We start from the raw sequence: 20,935 nt of genomic DNA on the forward strand, positions 1-20,935 counted from the left end.
AGAGCAGGAGTGAAGGCTCAGGAATAATCACAAATGTTCCAAACCCTTGATCCAGGGATCCCCAGTCCTTCCCAGGCTTGCTAGCAGGGAGGGCTGGGTACACTGAATCTCACAGGCATCTCTGCTTTACTAAGTGATGACATTGAAACGTCACTTCCTAAAGTTGCAGAGTATGTTCGTGCACACTTTATTATGACAGATAAAACAGTTAAATATCTTTTGACCTGCTCAACCACATCCTCATGTGAGTTCAAGTTTTTACTGTGGGTTAATATCGAAACTGTAGATTTGTCTTATTGATATAGTTCCTCATCTTTGTCTGAAACTATCAATTAGAATATCCAGCCATTCTGATCAAAACAGTTCCATTTTTTCAATAAGACACTTATCTTCACCCATACATTTTAAAAATCAACTTCATTTGTTACTTCTATTTTCTCTGGTACTTTGAGTTTTTAAAGGTTTAATAACATTGTTATTATAGAATTTACTGTATCTCATCAAATCTAATATACCACTTGTAGCAGTATGCTATGGTTTATTAATTCTAAAAATAGATATTTGATTATGTTTGTAAACTGGTCCTTTCCTCTGGGCATGATTAAATTATGATTAGTGCTTTGATTGGGCCATGTCAGAGGATGTTGAGTCCCTACCCCCTTGGTGGGTGGGGACTCACAGAAAATGACGTGGCAGAAAAATTAGTTGGAGTCTTGAGCTGGACCCCTAGGACGTAAGCACACAGAGGAGCTTGGTTGTGAGGAAAGAGAAAAGGCCCTGGGAAGAGAGACAAGCAGTTTGCCTAATAGTCTACAGAGGGCTTGTGGAGATGACAGAGCAGCTGAGCCGGGAGAAAGAAAAGCCCCAGAAAGAGAGGAACCCAGGAAACCTAAACCCTTACAGACTGACAGACAGTAGCAGCCATCTTGCTCCAACATGAGGCAAAAGAGTTTGGTAAGGGAAGTAACTTATGTTACAGGAAGTAACTGTAAGCTTCTACCCCAAATAAATGCCCTTTATAAAAACCAACTGATTTCTGGTATTTTGTATCAGCACCCTTTTAGCTGACTAATACACCACTGATACATATAAAACATGTCATTATTTTATGCGCTACTAAGAACAGTTGCTAATTATATTTGCAAACTTCATTGATTATATGATGCAATCCAATTTTAGAGGTATTAAAATTATAAAAAAGAGAGTTTTTAAATTGATAAGATACAGTATGTATGCACTTCCCTTCCATTTTGGCAGATGATACTTGTATTTCACATACAGCAGTGATACAATGCTACTTCAATTTAATTTAAGAATGAGTTGATTTAAAGACAAGCATAGAATGGCAAAATCCTGGAGATTGTGACCTGGCCTACACATTGCCCCTTGTCCCCATGGCCAGGTCAGGCCCTGCCCATGGCCCTTGCACTGCCGCCTAGCTCTCACCCAGGGCACAGCTCTGGCTCCTCAACTAGGTGTGAGAGGAGTCCCGGTGATTATGCCTATGCTCAAGCTGAGGAATGTGGCTAAAACTTACCTAAGTCATTTTATGGCAGTGAAAAGAAATTCCTAGGAATTAGATTTGTTTTAGATGTCGGAATAATTTGGAGTTGCCCCTATTCAAAGAGCAGCATATTCAGAGGCTTCTGTTTTGTTTCATTCTGTTTTTTGTTTTGCACCCCTTCTCTAAGAAGTAAAGAAGAAAGAGAACATTACTAATAATGGCCACCTAAAGACTAAGCACTCAGTTTTAGCCATAATCCGACCAAAGAACGGTCTCCGTTGTTTTTCATAAGAGATTTACCAATTGAAAATAAAATAAGAATAACTTGAAACAAAATATATTTCTTTGGAAAAATATAAGAAGTCATTAATTTCCTGCTTCTAGAATAGGAAAAGTGAAGATTGAATAATTTTAGATAGAGTTGGGAAAAACTGTTAAGTTTCCATTGGGTAAACACTGTGCTTTTTGATACCATCTCCCTGGCTCTTGCAATGGATTAGTGTTCAGTGGCTCCCAGCGCCTGCCCTGTGCTAGCTGAGCTTCTTAGACTGGTAAGTGCTCTGTGCAACATTTCCCAGGGAGCCATGCAGAATCTTCTGATTTACTTAGTGCTTATTCTTGAAGGTTATTGTGAATCATTAACCAAAATGCAATAGAGCAAGAGGTCACAAGTCATGCAGGCCCCACTGGTCTTGTGCATGGACTGTTTTCACAAGCTTAATTTTGAAGGTTTTAATGTAGGTGTAATTGAGAAGATAAATTGAACACATAGGCATAGCCTAATAAAGGTATTCTTTGGAGTCAGCAAATATTCATATATTAAGCATCAATGAATGTATTACAGTACAACAAAATGGAAAGGTCTAATAGAAGATTATTTATAGGCTATTAGTTGTTAGTAATTTAAAAATATAATCAGTAACAATTAGCAAAATTGATGGTATTAGAGATGCAACTATTTCCAGTTTCCAGTATGAACATACTAGCAATGACTCTATAGTAATGCTGATTGAAAGCTAAACCTCTTCCAAGTTCTTTGCTTACCCTTGTGGGTGTTCTCGTTTATCAGATCACTGTTACATAATTTTATAAGAACTATTTCCTGATATTCATGAAAATTATTTATCTCATGTACTCAGTTGTAAAATTTATTATAGAATAGAATGAAATTATGAGTAACCCGGACCAAGTACCTTTTCTCCAAGCAGATGTACTGGTCAAAAAAACAAATACATTTAGGAGGTAGAATCATGTCTCAGGTCAGGTTCCCTAGAAGCAGAGCCAGGGACAGGGATTAGGGCACAGTTGGTTTATTGAGGGATAAACCTGTAAGGGGTGAGAGAAGCAGAATAGGGAGGGGGTATGCCAAGTAGGATGTGGAATCAGATCATCTAGCCTTGGCCTGAGGGGGTTGCAGGATGACTTGCACAGTAGAGGACAGCTGTGAGCCCCTCAGCTCAGGGATGGGTGGGAGGATGGGCCAGTAAAAGACCAACAGCACTAACTACATTTGGAATCAAGGAAGACTCCCAGGTTTGTGCCATGAGCAACTGAATGGATTCCTGTATACAACACCATAATACCCAAAATATAAGATCATAGAATAAATAGTGAAATATTCTTCATTTTACAGATAAAATTTGCTTTAGCTTCTCCTTTTCTAGGTTAAATATATGAACTCCTTGAAATATTTTCAAAGGACCTGTTTTCCTTGAAAAATACATAAGCTCTTTTTTAAAAAAAAGTTTTGCTTTTAGACCCTTTGCATTTATTCTGCTTCCTGTTGAAAATAGATCCAAACTGGTTCTAGTACTCTAATAATTGAAGATTCACCAGTATAAGCAAAATATAATAAATATTACTCATCTAGGTACAAAGCCCCAATATTATGTTAGCGTTTTTTTGTTTTTTTTTTTAAGTCGTTTTGCATTGCCCTTGTGCATTCGTTTATCCTTTAGTGCAGGAGTCAGCAAACAATGACCCACAGGTCAAATCCAGCCTGCAACCTGTTTGCTTTTGTATGGCTTGAGAGCTGAAGTTGTTTGTTTATTTGTTTGTTTTGAGGGTTGGTTAAAAGAAAAAGAAAAGTATGCAGCAGAGACTCTATGGCACACAAAGTCGAAAATATTTACAATCTGGCAGTTTACAGAAAAAGCTTGCTGTTTAGTCCATTATGGACGAAATGGTTTTTTTTTTTTTTTTTTTTTTGGAAGGGTGCTGACTTAATCTACTTTTTGAAAGAAAGTCTCATATTCAAAAACTTTATCAGGTGATTTTTGAAACAACAAAATTATTTGTTTTATAAAAGGATTCAACACAGAATTTATATAGATATTAATTCTAGCTTACCTAAACAATTATTTTTAACATAATTCCTCAACAGATTTTCAGAATCATGCATGTTAAGTAAAATAAATATGCACACTTTATTTATATTTATGCTTATTAGCATAAATAAGCTTATGCATATCATCTTCTGTTTCATAAAAAATATTACTATATGCTTTGCAAAAAAACCCACAGAACTATATGCTTTGCAATTGTTGTAGAGAAGTTGAAAATTATAAACAGATAACAAAGATAAAAACCACTTGCAACCCATAGTTACCACTGCTTTTTTCTAGGAATATAGCCATCTAATGTTTTTTAAAATGCAGATCACTTTGTACTTAAAATATCACACCTTCTTTTATTTGCTTAATGTTATCACCTTTAGCAACATTTTATTTGGCTGCATTTATTCCACAAAATGAATGTTAAAATTTATAAACATCTCTGTGTTTTTTGACATTTAGGTTGAAAGTAATTTTTTGCTATTGTAAATGCCACACTGAGCATCTTTATGCATAAATCTAAATCCTCATTTCTGAGTCTTTAGGCTGGATTATTAGAAAAATAAATACTGCTCCCAACCCCAGCTCTGTTCCATCTCCTTTACAGATTCATCCTTCTTTCCCTAGATCTATAAATGCTGGAATTCCAAAGAAACTTGGCCTTCTCTTTTCACTCTATTTATGTATCTCCAGAAGATGTTTCTCCAAGTTTTCAAATACCATATATCTGCTGTGATTCCCATATTTACATTTCCAGCCCCAAATCTCTTTTCTAATCTCTAGAGCTATGAACCCAAATGCTTACTTGCCATCTCCACTCGTATGTCTTATACCATCCCAAACAGGTAACGTTCAACCAGGATTCAACATATTTCCCTCTTTTTCCTCCCCTATCAAAATGACCTCATCCACTATTGCCCATTTCAGTAAAGAGATACCACCTCCCACCCAGTCGCTTCTGATACAAATCTGGAAATCATCAGTGACAGCTCTCTCCCTTACCACCCTCCATCTATTTAATTACCAGATCCTGTTGATTCTACCACATAAAAATATCATCAATATTTCTATTTTTCTCCATCTCTCCAACGCCCACCCAAATCACAGTCATCTCTTACCTCCGATATGTACTTGCTTCCTAACTGGTCTCTTCACATCTACTCTTTTGCTGCCTTGCCCCTCCATTCCCTTCTCAGTCCTCCACCATGCAGCATTTCTGAAAATGCCAGTCAGCTTTTATAACCCTTAAGTGGCTGTAAGGATAAAGATCTTAACGGTAACCCTTCCTCATCTCTCCTCTACTTCTTGCTACTTTTCCCCTCACTTACTTGCCACAGCCCAGTGGTCTCCTTTCAGTTATTCAAATGTGCTAGGCTTCTTCCAGCCTCAAAACCTCTGTTCAAACTGCTCCTTCGAATGTCCTGTGACATTCCCTCCCTCTTCAGCCAGGCAGCCCATTTCCTAAACCTTGCCCCAATATACACTTGCTACCTGCACGCTTTCTCAGCAACATATGAATCTTTCTTCGTTGGTACTTCTTGCAAACTGCAATAGAAATTTTTGAATATTGTTTTCCTGTCATGTCTGTTTTTCCACTAGACTGTAAGCTCCATGAAGGCAAATAGCATTTATCTCTTTTGCCATTGTATCCCTCAGTGTCTGACCTGCAGTAGGTGCTCAATAAGTACTTGATGAATTAATAATAGGCCATGAGGTCTAAACTTTGTAAAAACTTATAAAACATGTGACACTGCATTCCAGAAAGTTTCTATCTGTCAATTTATAAATCCCACCAGCAATATTTGAGAGCATTCCTTTGATCATAGGCATCCTGGCACTGAGAATTAAAGTTTTAAATAATATTTAAATATTTTGACAGGCAAAACATTACCTCATTCTTACTGAAATTGCATTTCTATGATTACTAGTGAGGTTGAACATTTTTCACCTATTTGACAGCCTCATTTATTTTCTGGGATTTCTCAGTTCATGACATACTGCTTTTATGGAACCAATTTTGCTGGGATAATTTGGAAGTTTGTTTAGATTCATTATCTTTCTACTTACAAAAGAATGCCACCAAACCTACTTAACTTCATCTGAAGGTTTGGGCAGATTTGCAAATACTCCTCCCATGGTTTATGTTTATGTCTTTGGTAATCTCCCTTTATCTCGGCTGACCGTACGATTTAGCGGGTAAACTGGGACACTTTTGGAGTGAAGGAGGGTGCCGTCAGTAGTTATGCCAGGACAATGGGTATAAAGCAGGACTGTCCTGGGCAGGCCAAGATGCATAGTCTCCCTAACCTCACCATTGCCTTTACGTTTTCATGCAGAACTAGGACCTTGGACATCTAGAGCTTGAGAGCAGAGGTCTCAGAGTGGGTCCAGGCATGAAGAGAGGAGGAAGTGTGCTTTTGGTTTTCAGTTTTAATTTGGATACCTTTGTGCTGGTCATTGACTCCCTGACTCATCCTGACATGCCCTTTTACTTCTGCTGCCACTTCACTCATTTACCTCACCTCCTAATTATGGAGGCAGTTGAGTTACAGCCCATTAATCTTAGACAATTTCTAAGGTTCAGATAATTTCATACAACTCTCCTTTCAAGATGAGGCCAGTGGCCCAAAGAACTGAAGGGACTGCCTTGCCATAAATGTCGAGCTGGTCAGAGGCCGAGCCTAGTACCTTGGAAGACTTCTCTTTTATTCCACTGAGCTGCCCCCGTCTTCACTTTCAGATGCATTCCTCCTGCCTGCATTACGCTGACAATGCCAGTAGCTGTTTTCTGATTTTATAATGTTTCCAAAGTCATGTCAAGAAGTGACCAAACCAGAGTGTTCACTTCTTAGAGCGTCTTGCAAGGATGCTCCTCTTTGACAAGCACAACACATCAAAGTACAAGGCACACGATTTCTGAAGCAGTTCATCATGCATTGGGGTCATGTCCACATGGGCGTCAGTGCCTGTCACTTGTAATGCTTCCCTGAGCTTCTGCAGTGTGTCTACACACTTTCCTAGCTTTCCCTAAATGTCCTTTGATGTAATTTTCACCCTTCAGTGAAGCCCAAAAAGTTGATTCAGAGTTGCTTACAGACTTGCATTTTCAAGAACTGTTAAGAAATTGAGGAAAGCAAGGAATATGATGGCTGAAAACTTCTCAAAAAAAGAAAGACCAAGAGATTTGAGATAGTTGAATTTTGTCCATGCCATCCAATCTAGGTCTGGCTTTCGCTCTTCCAATCCTGTCAACAGAGAGCAAATTTCCTACCAGTGTCACACACAGTCTCCGTGTACTGTTGTGCAAATTGTGCACTGCACAACTCCAGGGGTGCCACTTGCCTTGCTATCTTTGTGAGTGGTGCCAAATGGCCCCTCCTGGCATCATGCAGTTCACAATTCTCTCCTGGCACTGTGCAGGGCACAATCTGTGCAGCCATATGCCAAGGCCCTGACACTCTCTAGGTGACTCGTGCCTGATAAAGACACTATCTCTGCTGCAGTTAGGGTTACCTCATTTGCCAATACCTACAGAATTTTCAGGATAATCCTCATTTCAAACATAAATTCACCAGGTTTCTGTAACTACTGTAGTATTTGTCAAGCCAGTTGTCCTGATTTCAGGTTTGGAAACTAGGTCACTGGAGCTCTTCTATGTGCTGAGTTTTGCCTAAATTTTGTCATTTCATTTTTATTGAGGAAAACATAGGGAATAAATACGATGTCATAGTTTGCTAGAGAATCAAAACTTTTAAAATATTGTTAATTTCTTTTTACAGCGTTTTGTGGGTTTTTTTTTCTCCATTGAAGTATAGCTCAATAAAAGAGAGAAAGAAGAAAGTCATTTGAGGTGTATATAGAATTTATCTGCAAAATATCTACATATAAATACTAAGAAGTTAAGATCAACCCATTGGCTCTACAGAGATAAAGGAGAAATACCAAGCACCAGAGAGGAATGCCCTGCCTAATGGAGAGTGACCTTGGTTTTTGCTTTTGCTTTTTCTTAAAATATATGATTTTTTATAAAACTTAGATAAGTTGTAGGTTTCCAGAAAAATCATGCAGAAATTACATTCCAATATATTTCCCTTATTATTAACATCTTACATTAGTGTTGTACATTGTTATAATTGATGAAAGAATATTATTATAATTGTACTGTTAACCATAGTCTATCGTTTACATTAGGGTTCACTGAGTGGTATAGTCCTGTGGTTTTTTGTTTTTAATTTTTATTCTAGTGATACAGATATGACCTAAAAATTCCCCTTTAACAACATTCAAGTACATAGTTCAGGGCTGTTAATTATGTTCACAGTGTGCTTAATTGGTACACAATTTCTCTTTGGGGTGATGGAAAAGTTTGGTAATGGATGGTGGTGATGATAGCACAACGTCCAGCTTGGTTTTGAATGAATAGAGGAACCAGCTTTGTTTCTTCTAACAAAGAAGATGACGAAAGGATCCTGATACACCTTTTACTATTTCCCATAGTTCCTAGGTTGGAAATCCATAGTTCTCTAGGCTGAGAAAGACATTTCCGTTCACTTATTCATTCAATCAATTAATTCTTGCTATTTGCAAACACAGTGATTGTGCCATCCAGCCCCCTTCATGAGGAAACTGAGGTCACAAAGTTGGTTACAGATAGGGCCAGAAATGAAGGCCAGATGTTCAATATCCAGGACACTTCACCCCACAGTGCACCCAAGTATCCCTGGGAAGTTACATTCAGATATGAAATAGGAAAGTATCTGGGAACTGCATGTGACTTGCATGTAATTCATGTAATAAAGATGAAATACAAAACCCTTTGCCAGCTAATTCTTTGTTACTCTAAATGCCACAACTTAGAAAAGGTTCAGCATTGGGCTAATCACTTCAGAATTAGATTGGGAGTTTTGCAAATAAATCTTTTCCCACCTATTCATGCTCCTTAGGATTTAAATAATGTCCTTTCTCAAATGTTGCCTTTTTAGATTAAAATTCCAAAAACAGCCCTGACTCCTGAGGTACACTATATTTAGTCTTTTTAAAATTCCTGTCCTTTGATAATAATTCTAGACAGTTTCCTATCCATAAGAAAACAAATACACCAGTCTTAATGGATTTTGGGGGGAGGACTTAGGCATATGAACTTTCCTTTTCTCAGGTATCTATACTACTCTTCCTTTACACAATTAAATCTCACAGCTTGCTGAATACTGCTGAACTTGATGGTTGAGGAGGTTGAGCACACATGAGCAAAGGAGAACAGCTGCTCTTGCCAGCTGCCTTTTTCTCCGCATAGACATAAATAGTGCCCAAGGAGCCTGTGCAGGGCAGGGGACTGAGATCTGGTTTGAGGTGGCTGCAAGGAGACCCTTTCTGACAGTTTAGCTTGGCAAATTTATCTAACTGCATCAGAACCAGGTAATACAGTAATTTTAGCTGAGTGACTATGAGCAAGGATTCTAGAGCCAAACTGCCTGGGTTCAAATCCTGGTTCTGCCACCTAGCTTACCAGCTGTACTAGTCGGGTTTCCAAAGAAACAGAACGGACAGATCTGTCTATCTATCTATCTGTCTGTCTCTCTATCCATCTATCTCCATCCATCCATCCCTGTGGCTTCTCTCTCCATCTCTTTCACTCTGCTTATGAAGGACTCCAGCAGTCCAGAGTAAAGCCCAGCCTGATTCAGTTGGGCCAGACCTTAAGTGCAGTAATATCTTGTAGAGATCTTATCTGCAGTGGGTCCACACCCACAGGAATGTGGACCAAGACCAAGAACATGCCCAAACTTGGGTACACAATTCACTGCACCACAAAAACTAAGATATTTAGTATAGGAATTGGCTAACGCAACTGTGGGGACTGAAAAATTTGAAATCTGAGTGGCAGGCAGCAAGCTGAAAAGGAAACTCTGATAAAGGGTGAAGCTGAATTCCCCAGGGGAAGCTGGCTGACTGAAGTAGAGGCACAAATTCTTTTCTTCTGACTTACAGAAAATCCAGTTCTGACTTTTAAGACCTCCAGCTGATTGGATGAGGAGACTCCCTGCATTGCTGTGGGCAAGCTCCTTTGTTGCTTGTAGATGCAACCACTGTTGACAGATGCAAACAAATCTACAAAATACCCTCACATTAACAAACAGGTCAGTGCTTGACCAAACAGATGGACACCATAATCTAGCCAGGGTGGGAAGCAAATGTGACTCAAGCAATTGGGTTCCCGCCTACCACATGGGTGGTCTGTGGTTCTGTTCCCGGTGCCTCCTAAAGAAGACAGCAAGCTGGTGTGACAGGCTGGCGCAGCAAGCTGACACAACAAGGTGATGCAACAAGAGACATAAGAGAAAAAACATAACAAGAGATGCAACAAAGCATGAAACAGAGGTAGCTTAAGCGATTAGTGCCTCCCTCTCCCAACAGAGGTCCTGAGTTCACCTCCTGTGCCTCCTAAAAGAAACAAACAAGATGAACAGGCATAGCAAGTGCAAACAAGGGGGTAGGAAGAGATAAATGAATAAAATAAATCTTAAAAAAAAATCTAATCAGGGTGACACATGAAACTGATCCTCACACCAGCCTTTTATTACTGGGCAATTAACTTCCATGTGCCTGAGGTTCCTCACTTGTAAATGGGTATAATAATGGTTTCTGCATAGGCTTTTGAGGATTAAATGAATTGAATGTTATTATTTATTATTGCAGCAACAAATATCTATTGAGCTCCTTCTGTGTTCCAGTTATCATGAACAAGACAGAAATTGTCCCTCCTTTCATGGAAAGTAAAGTATGTTTTCAAACTAGGACACTGACTCGTGAAAGGACTGCGAAGTCAATGCAGTGGTGTGTGATCAGATTTTGTTTTAAATGAACCTAGAACAGAATTTTATAAAATTAGAGTTTTTAAAAACTTTTATTTAGTTGTACATATTTTAAAATTTTATTGTGGCAATATATAATATAAAATTTGACATTTTAGTCATTTTTAGTGTACAATTCAGTGGCATTAATTACATTAAATGTAAATGTAATTACAAAATTGTTTTCATTGCCCCAAAAAGAAACTCTGTACCCATTAAGCAATAACTTGCCATTCCCACCCTGGCTCAGCCACAAGCAACCTCTAATCTCTCTATTCCTATGAATTCGCTTCTTCTAGATATTTCATGTAAGTGGAATCACACAATATTTGTCCTTTTGAGTGGTTTATTTCATTTAGCATAATGTTTTCAAGGTTCATCCACGTGGTAGTGTCAATTACATATATTTTTATATGTGTGGCCTGGCTCTTGATATAAAATGTATTTCTTACTATGTGCTGCTGTCAGATGTGTTTATAGACCACTGTTCTTGTAGTGAAGATAAGCAATAGACCAGTGACCTTGATACAGTATGTGTGGAAAGGGCACTGGGAGCTGTGGGGTAGTGACAGCACCCTGGACCCAGGAGGGCAGGTAAAGGGATCAGGCAAGGCATCCTGGGGAGGGACATTAAGCTGAGACTTACAGAGGATGGGGAGATGTTGGCCAAGGGAAGTAGGGGAGTGGGAGGGCAGAACCAGACCCTTCGAGGGCAAAGGGAGCCCTGAGAAGTTTTTTTTTTTAAGATTTATTTATTTCTCTCCCCTTCCCATCCCCCACCCCAGTTGTCTGTTCTCTGTGTCTATTTGCTGCGTCATCTTCTTTGTCCGCTTCTGTTATCGTCAGCGGCACGGGAATCTGTGTTTCTTTTCGTTGAGTCATCTTGTGTCAGTTCTCCGTATGTGCGGCACCATTCCTGGGCAGGCTGCACTTTCTTTTGCGCTGGGCGGCTCTCCTTACGGGGCACAAGTGCGCCCGTGAGGCTCCCTATGCGGGGGACACCCCTGCGTGGCAGGGCACTCCTTGCGCGCATCAGCACTGCACATGGGCCAGCTCCACAAGGGTCAAGGAGGCCCGGGGTTTGAACCGCGGACCTCCCACGTGGTAGACGGACGCCCTGACCACTGGGCCAAGTCCGCTGCCCCCTGAGAAGTTTTAATGAAGCGGGGGAGACAGGTGTTCAGATGTGCACTTCAGGAAGGCCACTCTGGCTGCCTGAGGCAAACGGGTAGAGACCGTTTAGGAGGCTTGTAATTCCAGCACGAGATGACAGTGGTCTAGGCTGGGGTGAGGGCAGTGGGGTGCCAGGAGATGGGTATTCGGGGAGCTGCCCAGTGCTTAGGTAGAACTGACAGGACTCCGTGAATGGTGGGGGGAAGGTGCTGCAGCAGGAGAGGTCCCACACCTCTGCTTTGATATCCAGTTTACAAAGGCTTCAGGGGACAAATTTAAATCTTTAAACTCCAAGCCCTAAACTTGAGGAAACTTTCCTGTAAACAGGAAAATAGGATCTTTCCATCACTTTGCAAATCATTTCTCCATCCTGCTGGACTTATCTGCAAACTGTTGCCCGCCTAGGAGTTGGCAGGGCTTCCTGTTCCAAAGTGGGATGGTTCTTGGCAGGGGATGATAGGTTGGAAACAGAATGGAAACTGGGCTAGCCAGGCACCTTGCATGAAAAGAAAAGAAAATAGGAAACCTGGTATTTTCCCATCTGATCCAGAATTTCTGGTCAGAAAATAATTTAAAAGTACAGATAATTCAAAGATGTTTATATTTGGCTTTGAAATGCCATGCATTTTTGGCAGTGGATTTACCTTGCCAAATGGTTTTTTTTAGACCTTATTTTGCATTCTCTGAACACAGACCATCTGGGCAGCAGGGGGATGAGCTGGAGCTCAGGAGGGAGTCTGAGGGGATGTAATGTTTAAAAATTAGTCTGAGACCAAACACTCCCTTATCACCCCAGTTGATCAATACTTATCTGTCTACCGGAATCCTGTCACAGATCAGGGAGCTTTTTCTGAACTAAGCCTTGCCAGATCACACTGTGACTTGAAAAGAAGCTATCTAGTTCCCAGCATACAATGCTTCCCAACCATTCTTTTGAATATTCCAGAGCCACCTCCATCCCCCAGGGTGGAAGCCAGCCGAGCCAGGGCTCAGCAGCAACCTCAAAATCAAACCATATTTGGAGCAGGAGGCTGGCTGTTTACAGATGTTTTGGTAAAAGACATTTTAAGTCATGTCAGTCCCGTTTTACAGGAGACCTGGCCAGACCAGTGGGGCCTTTTCCTGTTATTCGTTAAGATTGCTGCTTCCAGACAAGCTAAAAGCTTAGCTTATCTTCCTGGCTCAGGCCTATGTAAGAGAAGAATCACTGAAATCACGTACTGTCCCCATTCCCGCCTAAAAGAAATGTCAGGGTGGCAGCCACTCCCTACTAAGGAATCCCAAGCATTCCTTTGTTCCTCCATCGGACCTTGCCAAGCCAGGGTGGTGGCTGGGTACTAACTACAATTACTAGGAATAATTAGTAACATTCAAATCCAGGAGTTCAAGGAAAACGGTTTTCCCCAGTGCCTAGTAGAGTGCTGTTTTTTCATAATCAGCACGAAGGGGAGAGCATTTCCTGGTTTCTTTGTTCCTTCAGGTCAGAATGGCTCATTACAGAACCCTAAAAGGTGCTTGTGACCCCATCTCCGATTCCCAAAGGAGTATCTTTCCCTTCACGGAATCTTCTTTCTGAGAAGATGGGCTGCCAAACAGAGACAGCCCGAGTGTGTTTTGAAAAAACCCGGCATAGGTTTCTTCGACTCAGTTTCCTGAAAATTTTAAGGAGGCAAAGCAAGAGAATGTGCCAAGGGCACTCTCTGCTGATCAATTTATCCTTGATTGAAGGGGGCAGTACAGGTCTTTTGAGGCTAGCCCCAACCTCAGAACAGGTGCCCCCAATCACCACCCCTTATCCCTATTCCAGATCCCGCGCCCAGCTCACACTTACCGTGCCCCAAGCCCCTCCCCACAATACACACACCTCGCTGAGGTCATCCCCGGCGAGGAGTCGGGAAGGGTGAGGAAACGTGAGCTAAAGCAACAGGTTCCACCCACAGCCTGAACTTGGCAGGGGGAGACAGCGAGGAGACGGGAGCGGGGTGGCGAAGGGAGAGGAAGCGGTGAGGGGGAAGGTGGAAGGAAATGATGGTGCATGACCACCGACCACTCGGCACCCGGGGGTGGGGGAGGGGAGAGGGCCTTCACAGGGTCACTCGAGGACTTTTGCGTGGGCCAGGAGGCACCCGGCCTGCGTTTTGGGGTGCCGGGAGGCTTCAGCCGGGTAGCGAGCCCCGCGGGGCCGGCGAGAGGCGCGCCCAGGAAACGCGAAGGTGTCTGGGCGTTAAAACAAACAACGCTCCCCAGGGCACCGTCCTTGATAACGGGCCGGGTCTGCTCCGCTAAGGCCCCGCGTCCCCTTCTTTCGGGCCGCTCCCCCACCCCACCCCCCGACCTCTCCACCCCAGTCCGGCCAGGCCTCCCGCCCCACAGCCTGCGGCCGCGAAAACCGGGAGAGCGGACTGCGCCGCGCCCGGCCGCCTCTGGGCATGCTCGGTGGCGGGGCCCGCGCGGCGGCCGGGAGGGCGCGTCCTCCCTCGCCCGGGCGGCGGCGGCCCCTGCAGCCCCTGCTGCCGCGCCCCGACCCCGCGCTACCTTCGGGGGTGGCGGCCGGGGGCCCCCTGCCCGGCGACGGCGGCGAGGGCCCCCCACTCCCGACCTCCCGGCGAGCCCGGAGGAGGAGCGGGCCGGCGGGCGCGGAGGCGGGAGTGCGCGCTCGGCGCTGCCTGCGGCTCCTTGGAAAGTAAAGCTGGGCGGGCGCGCCGGGGGCGGGGCCGGGAGGGTGGTCTCCCCCGGCCGGGAGCGGGGAGTCGAAATTAGTAGCCACCCACTCTCTTCTCTGTTCCCGCCCCCGGCGCATTATAATTCTGTGGAAAAGTGTCTGGTTCTCGGAGACTCCTTGGGGCGGGGTGCAGGGGCGCGCCCGGCACTAAATGGTTAAAGCAAAGTCTGCGCGCGCTCCGGGGCCCCTCGTCTGAAAAGTGCCGGTGGCTGGGCACCCCTTTTGCTAATTAGAGGGTTAGTTAGCCGGAGGAAGTCTGGTTGTGAGGGGTGGCAGAGAGGTGGTGGGGGAAGCCCTACGTCGGCCCGGGCTCCCGCCCCCACGCCTCCTTGGGGGGCGCTCCTCGGGCCAGGCGGGCTTGGGGGCCCTGGGCCGGGCGGGGTGCTGGCGGCGGGCGGCGGGCGGCCGGAGCGGGCTCGGCCGGGCGGCTCACCCTCTCTGCCTCCTCCCCCCCCAGGATTACCGAGAGGATGGGATGGATCTAGGCAGTGACGCCGGCAGCGGCAGCAGCAGCAGCAGCCGCGCCAGTTCGCAGTCCAACTCCACCAAAGTGACCCCTTGCTCCGAGTGCAAATCCTCGTCGTCGCCGGGGGGCAGCCTGGACTTGGTGTCTGCCCTGGAGGACTATGAGGAGCCCTTCCCGGTCTACCCGAAGAAGGTGATTGATGAGTGGGCGCCGGAGGAGGACGGAGAGGAGGAGGAGGACGAGCGCGACGAGCTAGGATACCGGGATGACGGTTGTCCGGCCAGGGAGCCGGGGGACGTGAGCGCCAGGACCGGCAGCGGCGGGGACAGGAGTGCCACCACCGCCATGCCGCCCCCCATGCCCAACGGCAACCTCCACCCACACGACCCTCAGGACCTCAGGCACAATGGCAACGTGGTGGTGGTGGCCGGCCGGCTGAGCGGTCCCCGCACCCCCCGCCGGGCGATCCAAAAGCCCCAGCCCGCGGGAGGTCGGCGCGGCGGCCGGGGCCCAGCGGCCGCGAGGGTCTGTCTCCAGCCTCCGGACGGCGGGACATGCGTCCCCGCGGAGCCCCCTGAGCCCCCAATGGACTGGGAGGCGCTGGAGAAGCATCTGGCAGGACTGCAGTTCCGCGAGCAAGAGGTGCGGAACCAAGGCCAGGCGAGGACCAACTCCACCTCCGTAAGTTGGCCGGGGTGCGTGCCCACACGCGCGCACACACGCGTACCCGCCCCGCGCGCAGCCCGCGCGCAGCCCGCACGCCCCCTCCCCGCGCCCGCCCGCCTGCGGCCCCATTCATCCTTCCCCGAGGGTGGCGGCCGGGCTGGAGACTGCCTTCGGCTAGACTGGGGTACGGGAACGCGGTCTGCGAGCTGTCTGGGTTTGCGGGGTGGGCGGACGGGAGGGAGGGGCAGCCGGAGGGCACGGAAAGTCGCGTTCGTGGAACCAGCGACTCATTTTGATGGAATTACTAATGGAGACGAGGTTGTGAGTCACTTGCCTGCAGAGTGACTGCAAAACCCGGGGAGATTTGGGCTCAGAAGCCAGTGTCTGCGGGTCGTATTTCAAATCGCAGTAGTTGTGGCTGTGTCAGTCGTGCTGGGTGCTGCTCGCCGTGCTCGGTGCTGCTCGCCGGCAGGCTCCCGCCGTCCTGGGTCTCCCTGTGCACATGCACGCAGTCCCCTGCCCACACCGCCCGGCTGGCGCGCTGTCTGCCCCTCCTCGCGTTGGAGTGGACGCTGCTGTAGTGGGTGCGTTGATGGCCCTCCTCTAAGATTCTCTCTTTCTGAATTCCCCTAGCTGACCTAGGGGAACGGGGTGAATTGACGTGCCAGGAAGAAGGAGGGTTCTTGCCTCTGACGCCTGACTCACTCCCTCGAGTGAATCCCTCCTTGTTTGGATAACGGAGCCACTTGCCGCTCCTTTCTGGAGGCCACTGACTGAATTCAGGAAAGCTAGACAGGGAGGGGTGCTGGAGTGGAGAAGAGGGAGGGAGAGAGGGAAGGAGGGCTGCGTCTATAATAAGAAGCTATGGCAGGTTAGCACTCGTCTCAATATATATATCTTTTTTTTTGCCCCGGAAAAGAGAACAGATAAATGACTTAGAAAAACATCGTGAATGTAGCGCCTCTATTTGTCACTGTTTTGAGATAAAGCAACAGTTGTAATTTATTTTTATTTCTTATTTTTTTATTGTCTTTCTTTTTAAAGATACATAAATCACACAAAATGTAATTTAAAAATTATTAATGATGCCCCTAAATAGGACTGAAGGGCACATGAGCTGCTTTCTCTGTGTGGCAGCTGTGTGACAGTGTGGGAAAATGCTGCCTTGAAGGTGTAATTTTTCCACTCTAGGGCCCCAGGGCTACTGGAAATTGGGTGCATGCACTTCTGACTTCAGGGGTGAGGATGGTAAACTGCATTGCACTGAGAAATTGGCAGAGTTTCTGTGAGAGAGAGCCCTTGGCTGACACAGCCCACTGGTTAGTGTCTCTTGAGAAACTACCTATTAAATTAACACACTCGCTTAATCCCAGATGTTGCGGAGTTTACCCTGGACACTGGTAGACATGGAATCTTTCCATTACAGCCAATACTGTCTCTTGGATCTTGCAATTGAAAACATCCTCTTCCCACTTAGTACTTGATAGAAAAAAATACCTCATTAAGCTCCCTGGACTTGAACAGCTACTTGAAGAAATGCAAGAGCTCATTTATTATTGTGACAGTTATACAATTAGTATATTTTGTGTAATGTATTATTATTAAAGGAAAACTTAACAATTGGTTATACATGCAGAGTTAGGGTTTGATGGTGACAATGAGCTCCTTTATTCAAAAACTATTAAACACAGTTTTATTGGATACCCTTCTGTTATGTGCTCTATGCTCTAACAGAAGTTATGAGTGCTGATATTATACATCTGCCCACATGAGGCTTGTATTCTGCTGAGGGGAGCTAAGGGATGCAGACTGCCTCTGCTCTAGGAACTTAAAAGTAAATGACCCTAGGGAAGTATATAGCTCAAGTGGTTAAGCATCTGCTTCCCATGTACAGGTCCTGGGTTTGATCCCTGGTACCGCCTCTAAAAAAAATTTTTTTAATGGCTCACTTAATAGGCCCCTCTTCCGTCTGTTCTTTTTTTTTTTTTTTTTTAAATATTTATTTATTATTATTATTTTTTAATTACATTAAAAAAAATATATGAGGTCCCATTCAACCCCACCGCCCCCGTCCCCCCCGTCTGTTCTTGATATTGTGAATCTTTCCTTTTTGAACAGACTTTGAATAACTATTTTGCTTATTTGGGTGTCCCCTGGAGTAAACATTTTGCACAGGTGGGTGTTCCCCCTGCAGCCCTTCTGAAAATGCCCCCTCTGGCATTTCCTCCTTAAGCCACACAGGGAAATGTGGGTTCCATAGCTTTAAAGCAAGTATGTAAGAGGAGGTGGTAGGAGCAGGGGGGGATAGGCCTTTGAGGTTTTTTAACATTTAATTTTTCCATGTTTTGGTTGGTATTGAACAAAGTCACTGGCCAACATTGGTAGAGTGTTTTTCAAACTGCAGGTTACCCACAAAATCACTTGACTAAAAGAAATAAAATAGCTTATACCACAGTGTATTGCAGGTAGTGACAGTATGCTTGGTTTAATGAACCTTTTGTTTCAGTTTTATATGTACACTGGGTCACAGTAGAAAATTTATTTCTTACTATGGGTCGCTGGCATAAAAGTTTGGCAAACACTGATTTAGATCCTGTTTATGGTTGCTGGGATAAATGAAAAGGAGAATTTGTAACCACAAGAACAGAAACCTGAGAAGAATATAGGAGGTGGGGAGAAGAGAAGGCCTGCCTGACTTGAAGGAGTTCAAATCCAATATTTTTGCTACTCTTTCAAAAGTTGCGTGTAAATATACTTAGATATTTATAAATATACTGGGAGGAGGTAATTAGAGATGAACTAGAAGGGGTGGGTTCTCCTTCCCCTGTGAAGAAAACCATGTAAGCTTATCCCCACCCTAGGGCCTGTGCCCTGGCCACCAGCTGCTTGGAGTCTTCACTTGGCTGCCTCCTTGGTTCCAGGCTCAGCTCAGCTCCCACTTCCTCAGAGACCCTGCCTGGACCACCCTCCCTAAAGTAACAGCACTCCACCCCCACCCAGGCTCTCGTGTGTATTGTTTTCTTAGTGCTTAACACTACCTAAAATTGTCTTGTTCAGTCTTGTTTTTGGTCTCTTCCTACCAGTATCTAAGTTGGAGTGCACAGATTTTGCCTATCTTTTCACTGCTGTAACCGCTAATGCCTGGGACAGGGCCTCATATGTGTTGGGTTCTCAAGTATCGAATAAATGAATGAATTAAATGTTTTGAAGACCCATACTTCACAGAACTAATCCAACCCACTCATTTTACAGATGAGAAAGGTTAAACGATTTGCTGAAGGTCCTAGTGAGAAAACCGATGAAAGGAATTTTATCCTTTCTCCTTACCCCAGACTAGGTTCTTTTTTTTCTCCTTTTAATGCTTAAAATAATTTGAAATAGGGAAGCAGATGTGGCTCAAGTGATTAGGCTTCTGTCTACCATGTAGGAGGTTCAGGTTTTGATTCCCGGGACCTCCTGCTGAAGGCAAGCTGGTCTGCGCTGCAAGCTGGTGCAGCAAGATGACATAATAAAAAGAGAAACAGAGTAGAGACAATAAGAGACACAGCAGACCAGGTAGCTGAGGTGGCACAAGAGGTTTAGCGCTTCTCTCCACTCTGAAACATCCCAGGATCGGTTACTGGTGCCACCTAAAGAGAAGACAAGAAGACACAGAAGAATGCATAGCGAATGGACACAGAGAACAGACAACAGGGGTAGGGGTGGGGGGATAAGTATATAAATAAATAAATCTTTATAAAAAATAATAATTTGAAATAAAAGGAAAGTGGTCACACTTCCCTGAAATAACTTTAAGGGTTTCCTACAGCAAGTTCCTTCTTGCACTTCCTTAGTGGTAGGGGACAAAAGGAAACAGGGAAATAATAAAAATCCTACCACTTACGAGTCTCTTCTTGTACACGTGGTTTTGTTTTGTGTTTAAGTAGAATAACATTGATGTCTGCAGAGAAAATTAATGACAGAATTCAGGTCTCCTGTCTCGTGCTCTTCTCTTCTCAAAAGGAAGTACCCGGGTCTCAAAAATGTGTTGGCAATCAGTCGTCCCTAATCCAGGGAAGATTAGAGACGAAATTTAAAAACACGTAGCCTTTAGGTAGGATTTAAAAAATTCGTACTGTCTTTTTCTTTGCGAAGGGATTAAGCAGCTAACCTCTTCCTTGGCACCAGCATGAGGATGGTGAGCTTGGGCGCTGCTTGGTGTCTGAGCGCAGAGATGCCCAAGGAGTCCTGAAGAAGACACTGGGGGCCTAACTCCCCGACTCCTTCTCGTGACTGACCTGCCTTTCCTCACTCATGGACAGCCCAACCCCCACCTTTAAGTCCGCGTTCCCAGGGCAGCAAGTATGTTTTATTCCACTGTCATATCCTCAGTGGATAGCATTGCACCTGGCACAAATGCTTAACACACTTGCAAAAGTGAGAAGGTCAACCCAGCAACCGGAATGCCTGCTTCCGTTTGGCCAGCTCCTGCTGATCTGGTACCAGTGTGTTTCTCATAGTCCTGCTCTTGGCCCGTCTTCCATCCTCTATGTGAGGAGTTCTTGGTAAACTCAAGGGCAGAGTGACACGGAGTAGGACTACAGAATGATTCCGGATATTGGTGTTTTTAACATTGTTCTATCTAGAACCGCCATGGTAAGTTAAGGCACTCCTGCACCTCCCATACATTTGTATTCATCCTTAATTCTTAATCTCCCCATCTACTCTGACTGGTGAACTGCCTTGGACAATCTCAAGGAAAAGCTAGAACTTCTCTTCAGTTTTCCCTCTTTTCAGCACAGACCCAAGCAATCCGCTTTCTTTCCCTTCTTGCATCTTCAGGACCTTGGTTTATCACTGTATCAGCCTTCCTCCTATTTTAAGGGGCTCCCCCAACCCATCACTGAGAGGGGCAGAGGGGTCCTCTGCCACCATGGAATATAATTTCATCTCATTTTCTAAATGATTTCGACATGAGGCTACCTCTCCTTCAGGGTATGTGGTCCTCTTTGTTTCGCCAATTCTGTCTCTGAAAACTCATCCTCCTTCTTCTACATCTCCCTCCTTTTGATTCATTTTTTAAAAAAAGTATTATTGAGGTGTAATTGACATACAATAAACTGCATATATTTAAAATAAACCATTTGATCGGTTTTTTGTTTTGTTTTGTTTTAATTTTTTGAAGTATATCACTCATACATAAATAATAAGGGTATAGTAATAGTTGTGAACTTACAGAAC

General features: G+C 44.6%; 1 protein-coding gene across 5 annotated transcripts in view; it reads left to right on the forward strand.

Moving 5' to 3' along the window:
• SCHIP1 (schwannomin interacting protein 1) overlaps window positions 1-20,935 on the forward strand; it is an 840,777-nt gene that overhangs the window by 699,059 nt on the left and 120,783 nt on the right. For 4 of the 5 annotated variants that reach the window (XM_071214587.1, XM_058295204.2, XM_058295206.1 and 1 more), the window contains one exon: window positions 15,041-15,730. In XM_071214587.1, coding sequence (XP_071070688.1) covers window positions 15,041-15,730 — 690 coding nt within the window. Of the gene's footprint in view, window positions 1-14,752; window positions 14,820-15,040; window positions 15,731-20,935 lie in introns of those variants that run through there. The other variant, XM_071214588.1, reaches the window with a different exon arrangement.

Source organism: Dasypus novemcinctus, chromosome 4, assembly GCF_030445035.2.
Source record: "Dasypus novemcinctus isolate mDasNov1 chromosome 4, mDasNov1.1.hap2, whole genome shotgun sequence".
Lineage (NCBI taxonomy): Eukaryota > Metazoa > Chordata > Mammalia > Cingulata > Dasypodidae > Dasypus > Dasypus novemcinctus.